Source organism: Plectropomus leopardus, chromosome 16 (genome assembly GCF_008729295.1).
Source record: "Plectropomus leopardus isolate mb chromosome 16, YSFRI_Pleo_2.0, whole genome shotgun sequence".
Lineage (NCBI taxonomy): Eukaryota > Metazoa > Chordata > Actinopteri > Perciformes > Serranidae > Plectropomus > Plectropomus leopardus.
In genome coordinates, this window is record NC_056478.1 from 16,138,088 (window position 1) to 16,157,575 (window position 19,488).

The 19,488-nt window shown below is 38.6% G+C and overlaps 2 protein-coding genes across 2 annotated transcripts; both read left to right on the top strand.

Annotated features, from left to right (window-relative positions):
* The first annotated feature begins 316 nt into the window (after positions 1-316).
* LOC121955380 (syndecan-4-like) lies at positions 317-6,792 on the top strand. The gene is made up of 5 exons (XM_042503313.1): positions 317-452; positions 2,490-2,550; positions 3,675-3,766; positions 3,866-3,971; positions 4,055-6,792. Exons 1-5 carry the CDS (start codon positions 387-389, stop codon positions 4,177-4,179), a joined length of 450 nt encoding a protein of 149 aa, XP_042359247.1. The 5' UTR covers positions 317-386; the 3' UTR covers positions 4,180-6,792.
* A 1,481-nt stretch (positions 6,793-8,273) lies between these two features.
* laptm4a (lysosomal protein transmembrane 4 alpha) lies at positions 8,274-19,276 on the top strand. Its single transcript, XM_042503312.1, has 7 exons — positions 8,274-8,497; positions 12,004-12,124; positions 14,128-14,204; positions 15,596-15,718; positions 16,825-16,920; positions 17,258-17,356; positions 18,344-19,276. Exons 1-7 carry the CDS (start codon positions 8,369-8,371, stop codon positions 18,416-18,418), a joined length of 720 nt encoding a protein of 239 aa, XP_042359246.1. The 5' UTR covers positions 8,274-8,368; the 3' UTR covers positions 18,419-19,276.
* Positions 19,277-19,488: the final 212 nt, after the last annotated feature.

Below are 19,488 nucleotides of genomic sequence, written 5' to 3' on the forward strand. Positions count from 1 at the left end.
TTTTTGGTCCCAGCTGAGAACCAACTATTTGGATCCTCTGCTTCATAGAGCTTTTTTTTCCTGTATGACAGTTGTTTTTTCTATTGCTGATATAGACTTTCTATACATGGATGAAAGGTGTTTTTTTGTTTGTCTTAAGGAAAATAATAAAAGAGAGTTATGTTCAGGTTCCCTGTGTAAACCATAAATTGTAAATAAAGATTATATTATATATATATAATATTTATATACCTTCATCTAGTAGCATCTAAAGTTCACATCTGAGCGTGTTTTATTGGTGGGCGGGATTTCAGCTCGGCTGAGGCTGGAGCTTCAATCAAAATACCTGCGGAGGACCTGAGAGGAGGAAGAGGACAAAATAATCTGAACACCAGCTCCACCGAAACATGAGGATACATTTGACAGTCTTTTTACTTTTAATTTCGGGATCAATACATCCTATCATTGCGTGGGTAAGTCGTTTTCAGCCTGTTAGACACATTTTTACCAGCAGACGTTACGTCAGTCTCGTGCTCACCTTTCTCACTTCCTGAAGACAGTGGTTAGACTGTATCACTGTATGAAGGTGTTTTTGTTTTTACGAGTTTATTTTACGCAAAATCATGTTAGTTGTTGTCACAGGGATTATTTTATTACTGTTTATTATTGTTATTAATCATCAAAGCCAGTGTTTCAGCAGAGAACATCACATTTCCCATTTTGTGGATTTCACACCTAGTGCCACATGGCTTTCGGGGTGTTAAGTAGGAATTATTTATATTTATAGCGCAGAAAACTCTTTGCATATCTATGTTTCAGATATTTCCACCCATTAAATATTTTTTATTTTAGCCCTATTGGCAATGGTAACAGTATTCAAAATAGAAACAGCAAAGTATAAAATGTACAAAGTCCAATATATTCCGTAAAAAAAGTACTGCATTCAAATTTATAGTTTGAAAGTAGTATACTGCTGTAACCTTACTGTCAAAACTACTAAAATGTAAAGTCAAAAGTACAATATTTCCAAAGCTGGAAAAAGTGCTTAAGATAAAAAGTTAAAAAATATATAGGTAAAATAAATAATAATAATAATAATAAAAAAATAGAATAAATAAATGTAAAAATAAAAAAGTAGCACCGTAATTATAAAAAATACTCAGTAACAAAGTTCATCATCCAAAATCTTAAAAGGACATAATTGCACTTAAATTATCAAAAACAAAAACTATCCATTATGCAAAAAAAAAAAGAAAAAAAAGAAAGAAAAAGCACCCGTGTGCATGTTTTATTGCCATGTCGTGAATTTAAATTATTGTATGTTGAGTTTTTAATGTGTGAGCACTATTATAATGTGGCTGATCGAGGTGGAACTACTTTGCCAACATTATATAAGACTTTTTCACCAGGAACATTTCTACTTGTAGCTGCAAGAAAAGATGTTAGAAATAAAATGAATGATGACTGAATTCCATTCGTATCTGCATGTTGGCTCGCTCTCATTACCACAACACCATTGTTAGTGTCATTAGTAACACTTGTGCTTTCTGACAAGTCAAAATGTCTGCTGTGAAACACAAACCAATAAGAGGCATTTCTCACAAAAGAAAAATAGGAACTATGTTATATTTGGTAACAAGCTTGTGTGTGAGATTGCTCCACACTTTGCTGCTGCACCTGTTAAATCCAGAACTTTGAACTTGTCTTTCAGGATCAGAGTTAAGTTAAACACAAAGTTTACTGCATCTCTTTAAGCATTATTGCTGCCTGATAAATGTTTCCAGGAAGGGACATTTTGACTGCTGTCAGGGTTTTCGCAATATGACTGTTCAAATAGTTTTATGCTCACTGAGCCTGTAGGTTTGAGTCATCAGCAGTACAAACCCTTTTTATTCCTCCACCAGTCCCCACCCAACATAAGTATCACTTAATCCCTGCTGCAGGCAATAAAACTGCAAAACATTTGTAGTTTTTCTACTAACTATGCTTTAAGTAATGTATATTGGTTACAGTAGATACAGGCCAGTTAGTCCACATGAATGAGATTATCCATTCATTTTCATATATATGCCTCCTGTTTAAAAAGATATTATTATAAAGGATCAGTTACTTAAAACGAAATGTTTGTAAGAGCTTTTCATCATCATATTGACCTTTTACATACACTGGCACCATAACAAAAGAAACAAACAAAAGATTATGTTCTTTTACTGCTTTGTCAAAATGGTAGAGTGACTTTACCATTTAATTAAAGCTGTATTCTCTACTCATTAAACTTTATTGGTGATTGGGTTTGTCAACTACAGTGTGCTTTTGAGATTGTTTTACGTCACTGGGACTTGGTATCCGTGACATGATTCATTTCCTTGTTGTCCTACTTAGAGAAGTACATTTATAGGCTTTATTAACCTTTTTTCTGTTTTTATATGTTTGACAATAAGACAGGAAACAGTATTTTAAATATCCTCTTCTCTTTTTCTCCATAAAATTCATTTATTTCCCTTCCTGAGGACTTGGAGGGATCAGGATATGACTTGGAGGGCTCTGGCTCTGGGGGTTGGTCAGAACAAGGTAATGCTGAGCACCAGAGGTATGGCCTTGAGTTACAAATTTGATGACTTTAGATTTAAATAGACAAAAAAAAAGGACATGCATCCTGACTTTAAAATCAATGACTCATGACTTGAACTTGATTTTTTTGACTTGAAAATATTTGATACCTTCCCCAAAGCCCCAAAGACTTAAAAAGTATGTTATTTATAAAGTGTGTTATAGATCATGTCATTTCCCCTCATGCCCTATATCAGGTAATGCTGTTGCTTTTCTTTGACAGTAAGTTTAAAGTTACCGTAATTCTCCAAAATCCACTTTGTTTGAACTCGTCTGACAGTATACAAACAAGTTTCAGAAGAGGACCATGAAGAACTAATGTCATGTTACTGAGTGCCAGTTGGAAAATTTATACAAAGGATAACTCTGTTCACATAAAAAACTAAGCAGTGGTCAACAACAACGACAACAACAATAAAATGTTTTTGCAGTATTAAAGAGGTGGGGGTTTCAAATCATTAATGAAGATGCAACAATTTCCAATTTTGTTTGGCATTTTAAGTTGCACAAGAACAGTAAGGGGCTGTACTTCATCAGAGTAAGGGGTGGCTGCTATGTGACATTGTTTTTTTTTTTAATATCATGACCCTCCCTGCGTGACTGGAGTAAAATGCATGAAACTCCCTCCACTCCCACCATGAATAACCAGCATTTCATGTTTTAAGAAAAAATGCTTCTAAAACCAACTTGTTGGTTTTGGGCCTCTGATGATATTCAAAATTAATACAAAATTCAGCAATTTTTGCACCACCCCCTCCCCTCTCACACATAATAAACACTCCCTAAGTCAAAGTTAATATTAACAAAGCGAGTTAATGCTCAGCTTATGTTATTACCCTGTTGTTAGAATGGCATTACGTTTGGGAAGCGGGCATCACGACTTGTTTGGCACTTGATACAACATGTAGGACTTAGGACATGAATGCAAAGACCTCAGACCTGTGACTTGCAAAGCAATGACTGGATCCCACCTCTGCTAAGCACCACACACAAAGACTACAAAATGGGTATAATCAACCTCTGTTGTTCATGTCACTTTTATTTCGCAAACCACATAAAATATGTCATGCTCTTTGTGTCACCAGGTGAAACGAAACATACCAAGGATCACCCCAACACCAAAGATGTCACAGTTTTTCCAGCAAACACAGGAGGAGAAAATAAGAATACTTTCCATGTGCGGCTGCTTTCATGAGTCTCACCACTTCTTTTACTCATAATGCAGATGAAAGAGCAGGAAATGAAGTTGTGCAACTGTTTCTACTTTTGTCTTCAGGGTTCTTCAGTCCTGAACTTTGACAGTACGCATGGAGACAATGGATCAGGATTTATTGTTATGGCAAACAGCAAGAGTTTACTGGAAAGCAAAGAAATCATTGCTGGTACTGTATCAGCGCGGTGCACTGAGTATGACAGAGCGATTCACGGTGTGTTTGTGTTCTAACTCAGTCATCTGTGTTGACAGGTGTTATTGCAGGAGGCGTAACAGGAGCGGTTCTTGCAGCTACACTGGCAGCACTGTTAATCTACACATGGCAGAAGAAAGATAATGGAGGATACACTCTCGGCCACCAGAAGGCTTCAGACTGAGATTATCACAGAGCCAACAGGGAAGAGGTTGTTGTGTGACTTAAAACTTTAAAACTGGTGCTTTGGTTTCAAGGCAGTGGTTCCTAACCTTTTTCCTCAAGGGACCCATTTATTTATCATTGAGTAAATTTATGACCCCTGACTGAGTGACATATTTTATGGATATATCCAAATATATCAACTGCATTACAATAACAGTGCAGAATAGCTGATAAAGTGTATAATTAACACAAATAGTGAACAAGATGACAGGAAGTTTGGAAGGAAGTTTGTTTAAAATGAACAATTTGGATGATGATCAGAATATTGAAATCCTGATATATTTTTAGGATTTTTTTAAATTCTTAATTCAATTCCCGGTCAAGCATACACTCTTAATAGGCTTATTTGTTTTGACAAATTCAGTGACTACTTTTCCCCAATGCTTAGCCATTGCTCTACAAGATCTTTGGTTGTTGTAACTGCATACTTTTCTAACGCAGGATGAGTGAATAGCAGATAGTGAGTGCTCTGTGAATGTACAGCAGCTTGTGTACATATTATCTACGAGCTCTTTTTTAAAAAAAAATTCTATCTTTAAAAAATCTTGACTTTAAAAACTAACAATTTAAATGTTTTCTTCACTGAAGTGAATGAAATGCTGAAATGAGATACACAGGGTTCCACATTTAGCATAGATCATCTAATCTTTTCTTTTCAAAAGTGATATGTGACAGAAAATATTTGGGCAAAATAAAATTGTTCTTCTTCAGTTTTGATTATTAGAAAACTGCTCTAAACAAAATCTAAGTGGCATTCAAAAGTCTTAAATCTGTTTTGCAGATTTGCAGTAATCCTGGAGTTAAATTTTCATACACCCCTTAAAATCAAGAAGGCCTCTTGACCTCCCCTAAAGCTTTGGCGACCACTACGTTGGGAACCACTGTCCTAAGTTGAAGCGGCCAGGCATTGACTGGACCATGGAGCCTCTGTAAATGTATTCTTTTCTTATATTTTTGAGGGGAGGGTCGGGGTCCATTGGAAATGATCGTTATTCTTGCACTTTATGTAAATGCATCTGCAGGTGTTCATTGATAATTTATTTATATGTTTGAAAAAATATGAAGAATTGTCTTAATTGTCTTGTTTCAAAAAGATTTTAGTCGAGGTTTGTTGCACACAGGCCTGTAGTAGGTAACGCTCAGGTCACATCCTCTGTATTTTAAGGGATGTGGGGTATGTTACTGTTTAACCTTATTTTTTTTGTGGAAATCAGGTGGAGTCTGCAAAGATAATGATCAAAGACTTAATTGACTTTTAATTGAAATGTATATCTGGCTTCAGCAGGTGTGTATGATCCTTCATGACGTGTGATTGAATGAAGATGGTCACAGATGCAGTGTGTGATTATCAACCACGTATGATACACTTTGATGTGTATTGTTTTAAAGGGCAGCTTTATTTGCTTCCATGCACATATGTAGCATTTAAATTGAAAAAAAAAGACCTAATCACTTTATGACAACTGTTTTCCACAGAAAATGCTTGATAGCCCATTTCCATGGATGACATGTCACAGTAAGAAAAGCACAGATGTAAATAATATAAATAACAATGGCTGAATTCCATGTACTTTAGTTTCAGGTTCCTGGTATTGTGCATGCTGGCTCATTGTCATGTCTCACAGGGACACTTGGATAAAGCAGAGCCATGTTAATGTCATTAGTGACATCTGTGCTTTACTATGTCAAAATGTCTGCTGTGAGCACCCCTTGTCACACCCTGCAAGAATTAAATGTTGGCATTGTACGTTTCTGAAAAACCATGGATATCTTACTTTTGTATGTTTCATATGTATAATATCAACATTTTGAAGTGATGTAATTCAGATTATATGTATATGAAGTGAGTTTCTAATCAGCAGAAGGCGATGTCAGATGGTGTGACCTAGGTGAGAAGGCTGCCAAGCAGCAGACAACAACAATCACTATTCAAGACCAAAAAACAGAAATGGGTATTTTTAGCGACACAGAACATTTCCAGCCATGTTTGTGATGATCAAACTGTGAATTTTATTCCAAAACTTGTTCTCCTTACCCTAAGTAATAGATTTTTGTGCCTGAATCTAACCACATGTGAACACGGCATTGTCACATTAAAATTAAAAATTGAAAGTTTCAACAAATCTGCCACATGTGAAACATACAAAATTAACATATTTGTGGTTTGCAGAAATGCACTATGTCAACATTTATTCTTGCATTTGGATCCTAGGTGTACTGGGGTCTTTATAAGCTATATTTTAGGACTTATGACCTCAATATTTATAGAATCCTGTCTACTGCATTGGTGTACCAAAAATATTTGATCCACAGCGTGTTAAGTAGGGAAACCTCAGTGTTAGCCCTCATTAGAACTAGCGAAATTATTCATGTGATCTGAGATAAGAATGAGGAATCTGGGGAAAACTCACTTGAGGGTGTGTATTAAATGTAAATAACAATAATTCTGTAATAATAATAGGCTGCTATAATGTAGCACACGTTATCTCCTTGAGATGTGCCATAAAATGACATTTGCTATTTTTTTAAAAATTTCAGATTTGTTAATAAATGAGATTTATAACAACATTAATCCACCATGTGTTTTATGTTTATGAGTATATATGTAGAGTATATACATAGCCTGTTTAAACTTATGACAATGAGAAGATATTATGTACATGCTATTGCACGGTGTGTGTTATAGCCTACTATAATGCAGTGCAGCAAAATGAATGCGTTTTGTAAATTTATACTGTTTTCTAGGAATTGCTCTGACATCACATAGCTATTTAAGTGTTGATAAGTGATGGCATGCGGAAAGAGTGTATTATCCATATCTGTGTTAATTTACATGAGGCCCCAGGGCAGTAATGAGTGGTGGGCCCCCATCTAACCTAGCAACTGCTTCTTCCACTCTTTGTACATTATGTATGTATGAATAAGATAATTAATTGATCGGATCAGTAATGGAAAAGCTGCCTTATAATTTGCTTCAATTTGGCAGCATCATAGTGCAGAAAACTTTTTTTTAAAAATACAAATAATGAAATTACTACAAACTAAATGTCCCACTGTTTTTTATTTTGGCTTAGGGGAGGGGCATAAAAATTTAAATGGCTTTATTTTTTTTATGTATCTTTGCTGTGTCTGAGCAAAGCCAAAGCCAAATTTCAATTGAAGTGGACAATAAAGTCTGTCTATCTATCTATCAATCTATCTATCTATCTATCTATCTATCTATATTAAATGTGCCACACAAATAAAGCTACACTATATGGACAGAAGTATCATCACACTTACAGGAGCTTTTATGACATCCTATTCCAAATCCATTGACATTAATGTGGAGTTGCTCTCCCCTTTGCAGCTGTAACAGCTTCCACTAGTCTGGGAAGGCTTTCCACGAGATTTTGGAGTGTGTCTGTGGGAATTTTTGCCCATTCATCCAGTTTTTATACACCTGTGGCAATGGGACTGAATAAAACACCTGAATTGAATGATTAAGAGGTGTGGCCCAATACTTTTGGTCATATAGTGTACCTTGTCTTGGGAGTTAAAAGAAAAGTCACATCCAGCCACCCTCCTCTTGTGATAAATAAAGAACAGTCCCATAGATCCATCCATCCATCCATCCATTTTCTTCCGCTTATCCGGGGTCGGGTCGCGGGGGCAGCAGCCTAAGCAGGGAAACCCAGACTTCCCTCTCCCTGGCCACTTCATCCAGCTCTTCCCGGGGGACCCCGAGGCGTTCCCAGGCCAGCTGTGAGAAGTTGTCTCTCCAGCGTGTCCTGGGTCTTCCCCGGGGCCTCCTACCGGTGGGACGTGCCCTGAACACCTCACCAGGGAGGCGTCCTGGAGGCATCCTAATCAGATGCCCGAGCCACCTCATCTGGCTGAGATGAGTCCCATAGATGTTTTATTTATTGAAAAAAATCTAATTAACTTATCTCCAACATGGCCTGAAGGCTGGGAATTCCTTCACGGCCATTGGTTCAAACTCCTGTCAGTCAGAGCTAACCGGTCCCCGCCTCTTCCTGCCCGTCAGAGCGTTTGTTTTTATCCGCGGTGTCGTGCAGGTCGTCGTGGAAGAGGTGGGCGTTCCTCGGTGTCCGTTGACTGACTGTTGATGCTGAGAAGATTTATCTCGTCCTCGACCAGCTCTCCTGATGTTTCTTCCCACGCTCGTGGAGGACATGCATCATTTCAAACCTAGTCGAGACAGACTGTACACCACCAGGTGTTGCGGATGTTGCCACGTCCGGACGGGGACCATCATCCTGGGAACATGGTGCATGGTACGTAAAATGGTTGATGTGGGGCTAGTAAGCTAATGTTAGCGAGCGCTGCCTATCAACTGTGTTAAGTTCACCAAAGTAGCAGCTTGCATAATGAGTGTCAACCGCAGTGTGTTTATGTCGTTTTTTGCATCTTTAACATCAGCTATGCGCTAATTTTGACCACTTTTAAACAGCCGCTATATGGCGAATTGACATTAACAGAACGCTAGCGTTAGCATTAGCATGCTATCGTTTCGGGTCAGTGTTCCTGTCGATACAGCTCGCACAGCCGTGAGAATACGGTTAGCAAACGGACACAAGCACAACAAATGGGGAGTTATTGTTAGTTGCCAGCCCCTGCGCGGCCTCTAAATGGCTATAGTATGTGACATTTTGAGTTAACGTTAGCGCAAGTTAGCCGACAGTCCGCTGACTTGCTAACGGTTGTCAGATCACAACACTGTGAATGAATCCACAGTAACATGATTGTCTCTCTTTAACACACGTTAAACAGCGTTATTATCTTAGAAATGACTATAGTTGTAGTTGGATTGAAGAAACTGTAAATTATAACCACGCTGAAGTAGTTAGCTGTTGACTAACGTTAGCTTTCATTGCACTGTGCACATTTTGGTCATTCAGCACACACTTGAATTAATCCCCTCTCGTGTTTTTTCACGTCACTTAACAGATGTTTCTGGTTTTAGTTGCATTTTTTTTCCTGCCGGCTGGACAATACGTGACACGTTTAAAGCAGATGAGCTGTGTTTCTCTATTCCACGAAATCACTGCTTTCGTGGTGATTTAACACTCTGAAACCTGATGCAACATAAGGAAACCGAAAACCTGACACAGCAACCACACACAACGTGACAGTCAGGGGTCAGGAAAAAGAGTTGGTGGGGAATTTTTGAGAAGATTGTAATGTGGGTATGTGCCAAATTATAACAGTTAAATAGTATCAAGTGTGTGCTCAAACTCTGGTTTGCTGGAAAGTTTACATTTAATCTTTTCCGTAATGTTTTATACTTTGTTTTGATAACAGTTGGGGGGCGACTGATGTTGTTTCTCAGGGCTGATGCCAACTATTAGTAGTTAATGAGAACGATACTTTTGGGACTAAAATACATTAAAAATAAAAATGAAAATCTTTCTGAATATAACAGACTCCAACACAAAATTTTGTTGAAATGCCTTTAGCACATGTCAAATCAAAACTGAAACTCTCAACATTACATTCAGCAAGTTCCAGCTACTGTTTTTATAAAGTCAAGTATAAATTTAAATAAAAAGTTAATAAAAATAGCTCCTTTTTTTCCAAAGTAAAAGTTCCTCCCATGCTTACATTTTCTTTCCACTTTTATATTAATTTTATCAGATATCATTTAAATACAACCCATTACAGATAATCAGCAAAATGCCAAATATCAGCCCTAATAATCGGCCAGGCTGATATTCTGTCAGTCCTTAGTTACAATCATGATGAATCATGTTGCTTTAATGATACTCTAACATTAAGCTTTTACATCTGTGTCAAAAAAAGTTGCAAGTAAAACACAATAGGCCTTTTTCACAGAAGACACTTTGACTTGTCACAGTAGAGAAGAGCTCAGGTAAATCATGAAATAAACAATGGCTGAATTAGCTGCTTTGATTTCAGGGTTCTGGTATTGTGTATGCTTGTGTAAGCTCACTGTCACTTTCACAGGGACTCCTGAGTGGAGTAGAGCCATCGTCGGTGTCATTAGTAACACCTGCTTCTCCTACTCTGCCAGTTCAAAATATCTGCTGTGAAAAGGTCTTTTGCTGGGAATAACAACAGAACCCTGCTCTGTTCATCATTTGTAGGCTACTCACTTTATTAACAAAGTTTCAGTCCTTAGAACTTTATAAGGAAATATTATTACACAGGTAGGCCCATTGGGAGTCAGGTACTGGGTCACAAAATCTGAAGGGTCACGGATTTCATTGTTAAGAGAGTCAAGAGTTTTTGCTCCACCAGCCTGTAGGACTTTATGGTGTACAAGAACTTCGTCTAAAATTGCGACCCAGAGAACACAATTGCTAAAAGACAATATTACAGTTTTGATTATGATACCTGATGGTCAAACGGGTGAGATTGCTTCCTCATACGACAAGTCTTTCGGTACCATTTTAGGCTTGTCTGCGTGCTAAATGTTTTTACCTGGCTGTACCAATTGGACTTGTATTATTAATATTATCTGCTCTTTATCTAAATTATCCAGATTAAATCTCACCAGAAATGGTTATTTTATGCTCTCTCAAATATTTCCTCCTTGAATTTGTCGAATACACGAACTGTCAAACACAAGCAGCCTGCCCACTAAACGTGGCAGCGGTTCAACTCGTCCTACATAGATAGTCTTTGCAGAAGTTGCAGATAAGATGTTGACGGTGGTGAAAAGCTTGACATGTTTGTCTGGTCAAGGACGTTCCTGAATCAGCTCATTAGTTTCTAGTTCCACCTCTCCAAAGCTAGTTTCTCAGTGAAATAGTTTAGATTTTGAGTAAATGCCAACTGTTTTTCTTAGCACATAACTTTTGTTTTCTTTCTCCCAGATAACCATTAGTTCTATTTATACCAGCATGTGTAATGTGTCTTTTAACAGTAATTAAGATCGCTTGTTTGTCTTATGGACTTTATTTTTCAAACACATGCTGTGTCTTGTGAATGTGACTCCTCTCAGAGGCTTACATGCTGGAGCGTCCTTGAATCCTTAAATGGTTTCTCTCCATGGCTACATTCCCACATGATGCTAAAGTACCTCTTGACAGAAGAGGGTGATAATTGTTCACTTTGCTGTTCCCTATTTCCTCCATGTTTCCACAAGTTGACCTCCCCACAATATTTGCATGAACTGAAACCAGTGTGTCACTGTATGGGGAGAATTCGATCTAAAACTCACTCCTAACTGTTTTTAGAAAATGTTGTTCACTGTGTTAAGTATAAGTGATTTTGTGCTAATACAGGGATACCCAACTTGTTTTGCCCAAAGGGCACTTTTGCAGTGTGACAGGAGGCCAGTTAATAAATAGACATTTATAATATTTCTCAGTATATAATAATTGAATTGTTTTCGACGATTGGTGACCTTACTCATTGCCTAGAGGCAAATCCAGTGGTAGCGGCCCCACACAGGTTAGGCGTTTACAGGGGCATTTCTAGGATTTAAGGACATTCAATGTTTAGCCATGACCTCTGTCATGGTGCAGGGGAATCCTCACCTGGCTCTTTTTTTTTTTAATCAAAAAGCTGTATTTTTATGCTTTTTATGTATTCTGGCGTTTCATCTACAAAGTCATGTCATGTACAAAGTACAAAACAAAAAATATCTACTGTGAATCAATATATTTTTAATTGTGAATTAGAGAATGGTTGGCAGGCTGCCCGGCACCCTATCAAGGGCCAGATTTGGCCCAGGGGCCAAAAGTCACTGTGTTACACATGCAAAATTACTGCAAGTTCTTTAAAAAAAATAAAATCTCCTCTCTTCGCTGTTTAGGTGGTCAACCTGTTGATGGGCATCCTGCTGACCGTAGCTGTGACCCACCCAGAGAACGTGCCCACTATTGACTTGCAGTATGAGGTCATCGACCATTACTTTGCCTCTGACAGGATGTCTGGTAAGCAGTTAACCTACATACACTGCCCGGGATAACAGCCTGCATTATAAACATAATGCATTTTCTTGAGTTTATCAAATATTTATTTACACATCTGACATATTCTGTTATGGTTTTGTGAGAATGGTTTGCCCACTGAAACATCGCTGAGTGAATATTCTCTGCACTGTATTTAGCAGTGTCTCGCTGCTGTTTTCTTTAACACATGAGCTGCTGTTACGCTGAGATTGAACATGTGATTCATCTTCCACAGGGAGCACAACTCCCTGGTGACTGCAAAACATAGAAAAGAAAAGACATCAGAACAGTGCTGCGCTGTGTACACGTTGTCTAAAAATGTGTTGGTGTGGTGGCACTGGTGTTGTTCCTTTGTGATTCCTCAAGGATTCATATCCGTCCAAGGTGTGTGTAGTTACATGTGCCAGGGCCGGGCTGGCAGGGACTACCGGCGTGCCTTTTCTTTTCTAGCTGGCGGTTGTTTTGTTGATTTGGCTTGTTGAGGGCCTCTTCATTTTTCTGAAACGGTGACTCAGCTGGAGAGGAGGGGAAACAACCGTGGTGGGTTGACCTTCCCACAGCAGGCACATGCCAGCACACAGAGCAGTGGAGGTTGTCCACAGCCTGCAGAGGCAATGTTACCATATTAGTGCAGCTTCATCAGGCTGCACTCATTTTATTCCAGGTCACATTTAAAAGTTATTTAACTAATATAGAGATAACGTGGAAATGATCTCCGGCTTTTCGTTTGAATTAAACTGAGTATTTGTCTTTTATTATAGTTAACAAAATGTGAAATGGTCTCTGGCGCAGCTTCTCCAAATCTTCAATTTTCTGCTTCTCATTATCTTAAGTGAATATTAACAGAATGTCTTTGTGTTAAGAAAACTGTCGTCATAAAAACGCAAAATTTCTTTCTTTTTTTTCCAGTAAATATACACACAAACATCAAAGCGAACACAGTCCACCCTCCCCGGACACCCAAAAAGTAAATAAACCAAAGAGAGAGAAAAAAATACAAAATGGTGACGAGTAAACATAAATAAATAAAATAAAAGATAAAAATAAATTATCCTTGAGAAAGGGGCACTTGGTTAGTACTGTAAATTGAAACTCTCATTAGTTTACCTATAAAAATACAAATACACAAAAAGGCACAATTTCTGACATTTTATAAACCAAACACTGCTTAATCAAGGGGAAAAAATGACCCATAGAGAAGGAAAAGTAGAGGAGAGATTGTATGAAGGCTGTGTTTTAGCGCTGCTCACATTTTTGGACAGTTGATATAAAATAAAATTTCTTTAATACACCTGACCCTCCACAATCATATACCTTAAAACCAAATGCAGGTAAAATACCACACTGACAAAATCCAAATCATGGAATTATTAAGACTTGACAAAGATCCATAATCAAAATTTAGTTTTTAACACACAAGGAAAGTGTTGTTTCCATCAGGCCCTTTTGGTAAACACAACACCAGAGCTTAAACCTATCCAGATTTTGTGTTCAATAACCTGAAGATGAGATCCAGACAGTCCTCTGAACTCCTGAACAACAAAGAAGTGTCTGCGGACCGCATCGCTGCAGCAGCTTCCTCACAACAAGCATCATCTCTCCAGTGCAACAGGCAGAACAGTTTGAGGAAGCGAGAGGCTGAGTGATGGAGAGAAAAGAGGATATGAAAGGCAGGGCTTTTAATTATCCCAGGCTGAATTTCATTGTGTATTTACCATCGCTATGCAGCCGGGAGGGAGAGGCTTAACGCTCCCCAGAGCTGGCCATTAAAAAGGAGTTACAGCTGGAGAGAGAAGAGCCCTGAGACTGCTTGCTTAGACTGTATGCAAATCACTGCTGCTTCAAAGAGAGCAGGCGAATATACATTCACACACACACACACACACACACACACACACACACTGATGTATACATTAAAGCTGAACTGAAATTGCAATAATTCTTTTAGTGATCAGTTTACCTATTCTCATTGTTTTCTCATGCAGAGAATGCCTGTGTTGGATTTGCCATCTCTCTGCTGATGCTCACTATCAGTGCCATGATGGTGTACGGAGCCATTACTGTAAGTCTGCACACTGAATATGTTGCCTTTTTAAATTCTCTTTTGACAGCATGCACATGATGTAAAGCTCTGTCGTGGTTTCTTATGCAAATATGTAATCCCAGAATGTGCAGGCATAAAAAAAAAAAACATCGCTTTCAAGTTGTATAATAATAGCACCAGAGTTGAGAGGTAAGCAAGACGTAACAGGAAATGCCACAGCACCCCCCCCCCCCTTTTTTTTTTTTACTTCAGCTGGATGTTTGAAAGAATCCTGATGCAGTGGGAGTATAGCACACATTGTTATGTTCTCACTGCCTGTCATCTTTACCTCACAGGCCTGCCTGATGGCATCAAGACTAACAGGTTTGATAGCCTTTTGAATGTGGCCTTGCATTGAGCTGCCAGTAGTTAAAGTATGACATGTGTGCAGGCTGTGCAGGCATTCTGCTTTAGCTGTGCAAGTACATGGTCCCAGACAGCAGTAGTAGAAACCTCTTCCTGTACAATGTGGTGGTGCAGAGCCGCGGTTGCTTTAGTCTCGCATTGAAAAACCCTAAATGTGTTAACCATGATCATAATATACAAAAGACGTTCAGTATTTTGCTACATAATGTAGGAATGTAGAGTGAAGGAGTTTATTGTGCTTTTGATAGAAAAACACCCAGAATGCCTGTAGAGATTCTTGTAAAGTGACCCAGTTAAAGGACTGCTTTGCTGATTTTTCAACCTTCGCTTTGTATTTATTACAGCACAGACGCTAATACACACAGTTTCAGCGTCAGCACTCCCGGTCCCCGCAGGCAGGCTCTTTTCATTTACCTCAAACCACATCTGATGATACAGCCACATCCTGAGCAGCAGGAAAAAATGTTTTCAATCCAGGAAAAACGCTAATTAGACCTTTAAAACCAAGGTTAGTATCAGATTTAGAACAGACTTTAAAAAAAATTACATGGACGTAAATAACCCAAATATGAGGCTCCTCCTGGTCATGATCATATAAGAGAAGTGGTGTCTTCATGAGCACAGAGAAATGGGCTTATTAATATCCCCTGTATACATCCTGTTATCTTTCAGGGTACTCAAGCTAGTATGTTTGGGTTTTCTTATAAACAGAATATGGTGTTTAAATGCTCAAACAAATAAACAGGATACTCCAAAAACCTGATAATACACACAATACACTATGATTTTCTGGTTGCTGCTCAGGCTGTGAATCTTCTTCAGCTGTACAGTTTGTAGATGGCAGTCGAGCCTACCTGCTGGATACAGACATGTAAGCATCTGTGTGCAGATAAGGTTGAAAAAATGCAACATGGTCCTCGTACATGATGACCTCAAACAGGATCTGCCTAACTGATGTATGCTCATACCATCACTTTCTCTCCTCCTCCAATCGCTTTCCTCAGCACCGCGACGGCTGGCTCATCCCGTTTTTCTGCTACCAGCTGTTCGACTTTGCTCTGAGCTGCCTGGTGGCCATCAGCTCTCTCACGTACCTGCCCAGAATCAAGGACTACCTGGACCAGCTGGTCAGTGCCAACAGTTACAACCAGTCACAGTCCACAGTCTGATCCTGATGATGTTATGAATCAGTCACACTATTTCCTCAATGTTTATTTTACAACAGAGAATCCTGACTGCACAGACAACATATTATCGTGTTTATAACCCTCTCTGTTCTAATTCTTACTATTTTGTTGCGTGATATCAGACAAAATAATCAATTTGTTTCACCGCTCTAACCGATTTCTGTGGGCGAGGAGGATTCAATTTTCTCTTAACCAATCATGAGAGGCCAGCGTATCCGCCTGAATCTAATGTCATTTTAATTCCACAGTGATGCAGTCACGCCAGCATACTTGTTTTGCCAGGGCTTTAACAATGGAGCAGAGTAAAACAAACTACTATGTCAGGTGATATTGAGAAGACATGTAGATATAGCCTCTATAGCAGCGTCTATCTAGTCTATAGCACTCGCCATTGTTGTTTTTGCCCCTCATTGTTTCCGGCTCATCGTTTGTCAGCGGTGTAACTCCAGCCCATGGTGCTGATTGACTAATCTTTAGTCCTCTGCGGCACTTCTTGGTCATTTTTCATTTCAACCAAGAAACTGCAGTTTAGGGTCACGATGCAAGACCAATCAATGAACTCATCTGAGTCGGCGAACTTCAGGGTTTGGACCCAGCCAACTGTTTGTTTAACCCAAAAATACCAAGTTTTATTTAAGGAAATAAAGGTATTTTTTCTGTTTCATTATCATTTAGTTGTTTTCTCCTACAAGAGGACTTTGTTTGCATTTTAGACTACGATCCACATTGATAGACACTGAGGAGAGAAGTGCAGTAAAAACAAATGAGCTACTGACTATGATGCTGTCAAGTGAGAGTCTCAGAGTAACTAGGAAAACTGTTATTGCATTCATTATGTCTTGTGTATGTTTTTTTCTGTATTTTAAAAATACTAAATAGAAACACTTGAAAATGACTTGATCTGATATATTTTTTAACAAATAGCTGTAACAGCAGGCTCATGATCTTTTTAGGTTAGGTAGTGTGGTAGCGTTGATGGTGATGTGAGCTGAATGAGTATAAAAAGGTCTTATTGATTATCTGACGTTTGTTCTGGTTTTCCTCAGCCGGATTTTCCGTACAAGGATAACCTCCTCTCCCTGGACTCCAGCTGCCTGCTGCTCTTTGTGCTCGTCTTCTTTGCCTTCCTCATCATCCTCAAGGTAAAACTATTGCTTATTCACTATTATTATCTGGTTTATTCTGTGTGTTTGTTGATTTGTTTTATATCCTTCTAAATCAAGCTAATATAAACAGAAATCTAATATGGTGTGGTGAGAAGATTGATGTTGTCTGTGGGTTCAGTAAAGGGGTTAGTGTAAGACATGAATAATACTGTTGTCATAGCGCTTTTTACAAATAGTCTGTCCAATATGATTTCTCCTGGTGTATTAAATGAAAAAGAGACATTATGTTTTAATGAGCTGAAGGATATAAAGTGTTATTGAGTCATGCTGCCTGATAAAACCATAAAATTATAAATGCAACCTTTGATTCCAGGCTTACCTGATCAACTGTGTGTGGAACTGCTACAAGTACATCAACAACAGGAACATGCCAGAGATTGCCGTCTACCCGGCCTTTGAGACCCCTCCCCAGGTATGCAAGCTGCCTGAGCTGCACTTTGGTTGACCATTCTGAATTTTATAGTATCTGATGTCACAAAAACACACTTGAGTCTATCAGATGCAGAAATATGCAGGTCCTTAAAACGTCTTAAAATTCAATTTAATGAATCTTAGTCTTTTAAAGTCATCAAATAGTCTTAAATTTGAATATATGAGGTCTTTGTGAGGCTAAATGTAGATTATCCTAGCTCACACTCAGTAACCAGTTTCTTAAATAAAACTTACCTCTGCACCAGACAACATACCAATATATACTACTTTCTTGAGATGTTTGAATAAGACACAAAGATGTTCAAAGTTAGATAAAAGTATCTTGAAAAGGTCTAAGAAAGCATTAAATAAAAGTGTCTGGCACTCTAGACACCCTGGTAATGCTAACGTTAAGCCAGCAGGTGGCATGATGTCCACACATTGACGGCCTAAGAAGCAGAACAAGGTCAGTCATTACATAAAGTGTCTCTTCAAAAGAGTGTAAAACATTTATCACCAAACACTTTAAGAAAAATTCCAAAACACAATTTAAGGAGGATCATTTTCAGATTTTCGCTAAAAACCAAACCATTTTCGCACATTAAAAAGTTGAGTCTTGCTGATGGAAAAGAACACACTGATGTTAACAGTAAACAGAGTCCTGTTGTCGTGCTGCAAACTCAAAATTTAGGTTAACAGGGTGGGACTGGCAGAGCATGTACCCCATGTAAGCTGCGTCCACGGCACTGGCCCAGGTTTGATTCAGAGTCTTCTAACATTACATAGACCGAACAATAAATCAATTAATTAATCAGCAGATTTACCAAAAATAAAAATGATAGTGAGATGCAGCCCTGATCTGCACCCACACACTCCTTTTGATCTGTGTGCATCTACATTTCTGTTCTCAGAAACATCACGTATTCATGTATCTTTATGTTATAAATATTTATAGTGTCCTTTATGTTTTCTTTTCTTTCTCCTCCAGTACATCCTGCCCACTTACGAGATGGCAATGAAGATGCCAGAGAAGGAGCCACCTCCACCTTACATGCCCGCTTAAGCACCAGCCCTGTTGCCAAAACACACACATGCACACACACCCCCATATGCATTCCTGTCCTTCCCTCACTAACCCTTCCTGAACACCATTACGCCCTTATTCCCCCCCTTTCTGACCCTACTGTGTATGTGTAAGGCCACTGACAACGTTTTGCCCAAACCCTCCCGTCTGTGTTTCTACAGTGTCTATAGAGCATCCTGAGGTTTGAGAGGAGAAAGGTGAGAACGACTGAAATCTGTGTGAAATGAATGAATGTGATGTTTGAAGAGCAGTGGAAGCTATCGGCCCTCCCAACCCTCTGGCCTTTTTTATGTCTTAGTAAAAGGGATACATGTGAAAATTAAATTGCTTGAAATGCTACCATCAATCCAGCACCATCCTATCTATAGATTGATATATGAAGTGTAAAAAAAAAACTATTATGACAATCCACTTATTATAGCTCTTATTGTTGAATTGTGTTATTTTTTCAACCTCTGATTATTAAGATCTAGATTATTCCATCTCAGTCTTGAATGGAGTCTGTAGCACTTTTTCGTCTGTTATTTATTTAGCTTTGCTGTGGTTCAGTTCACCGCACCACCCCTGACATTTTCATCACTCTCTGCTGCCCTGATGTGTTAGCAAAGCTAGTGAATAGTTTCCCAGCTGAGACTGAGAGACGGACGGAGAGAGAGCAGAGGGCACTGACGATCAATCATTTTCTCTGCTTCTTTCTCACCCAACATCTGGAGCAAACCGCTAGTCTCGTGAACATTAGTATTTGCATGCTTATCAACAGCCTCCCCATTACTTTACTGGTAATAATGATTTTATTCTAGTGGAAATACATTTGACTTCAATAAACGTTTCAGAACATTTATGTCTTTATGACTCTTGTTCATGTCAGATTCACACTGAAGTAAATTTAAAATGATATCAACAGCTGTCTGTGTGTTGTTAGAAAAATAATCTCACCTCCAGCTCAGACAGCCACATATAGTTGTTCTGGAGCTTTCAATTATATCTCATTTTCATCAACAGAGTGAGTTGCATGGAATTATCTGTCTGTCTGTCTCTTGTGACTTTTT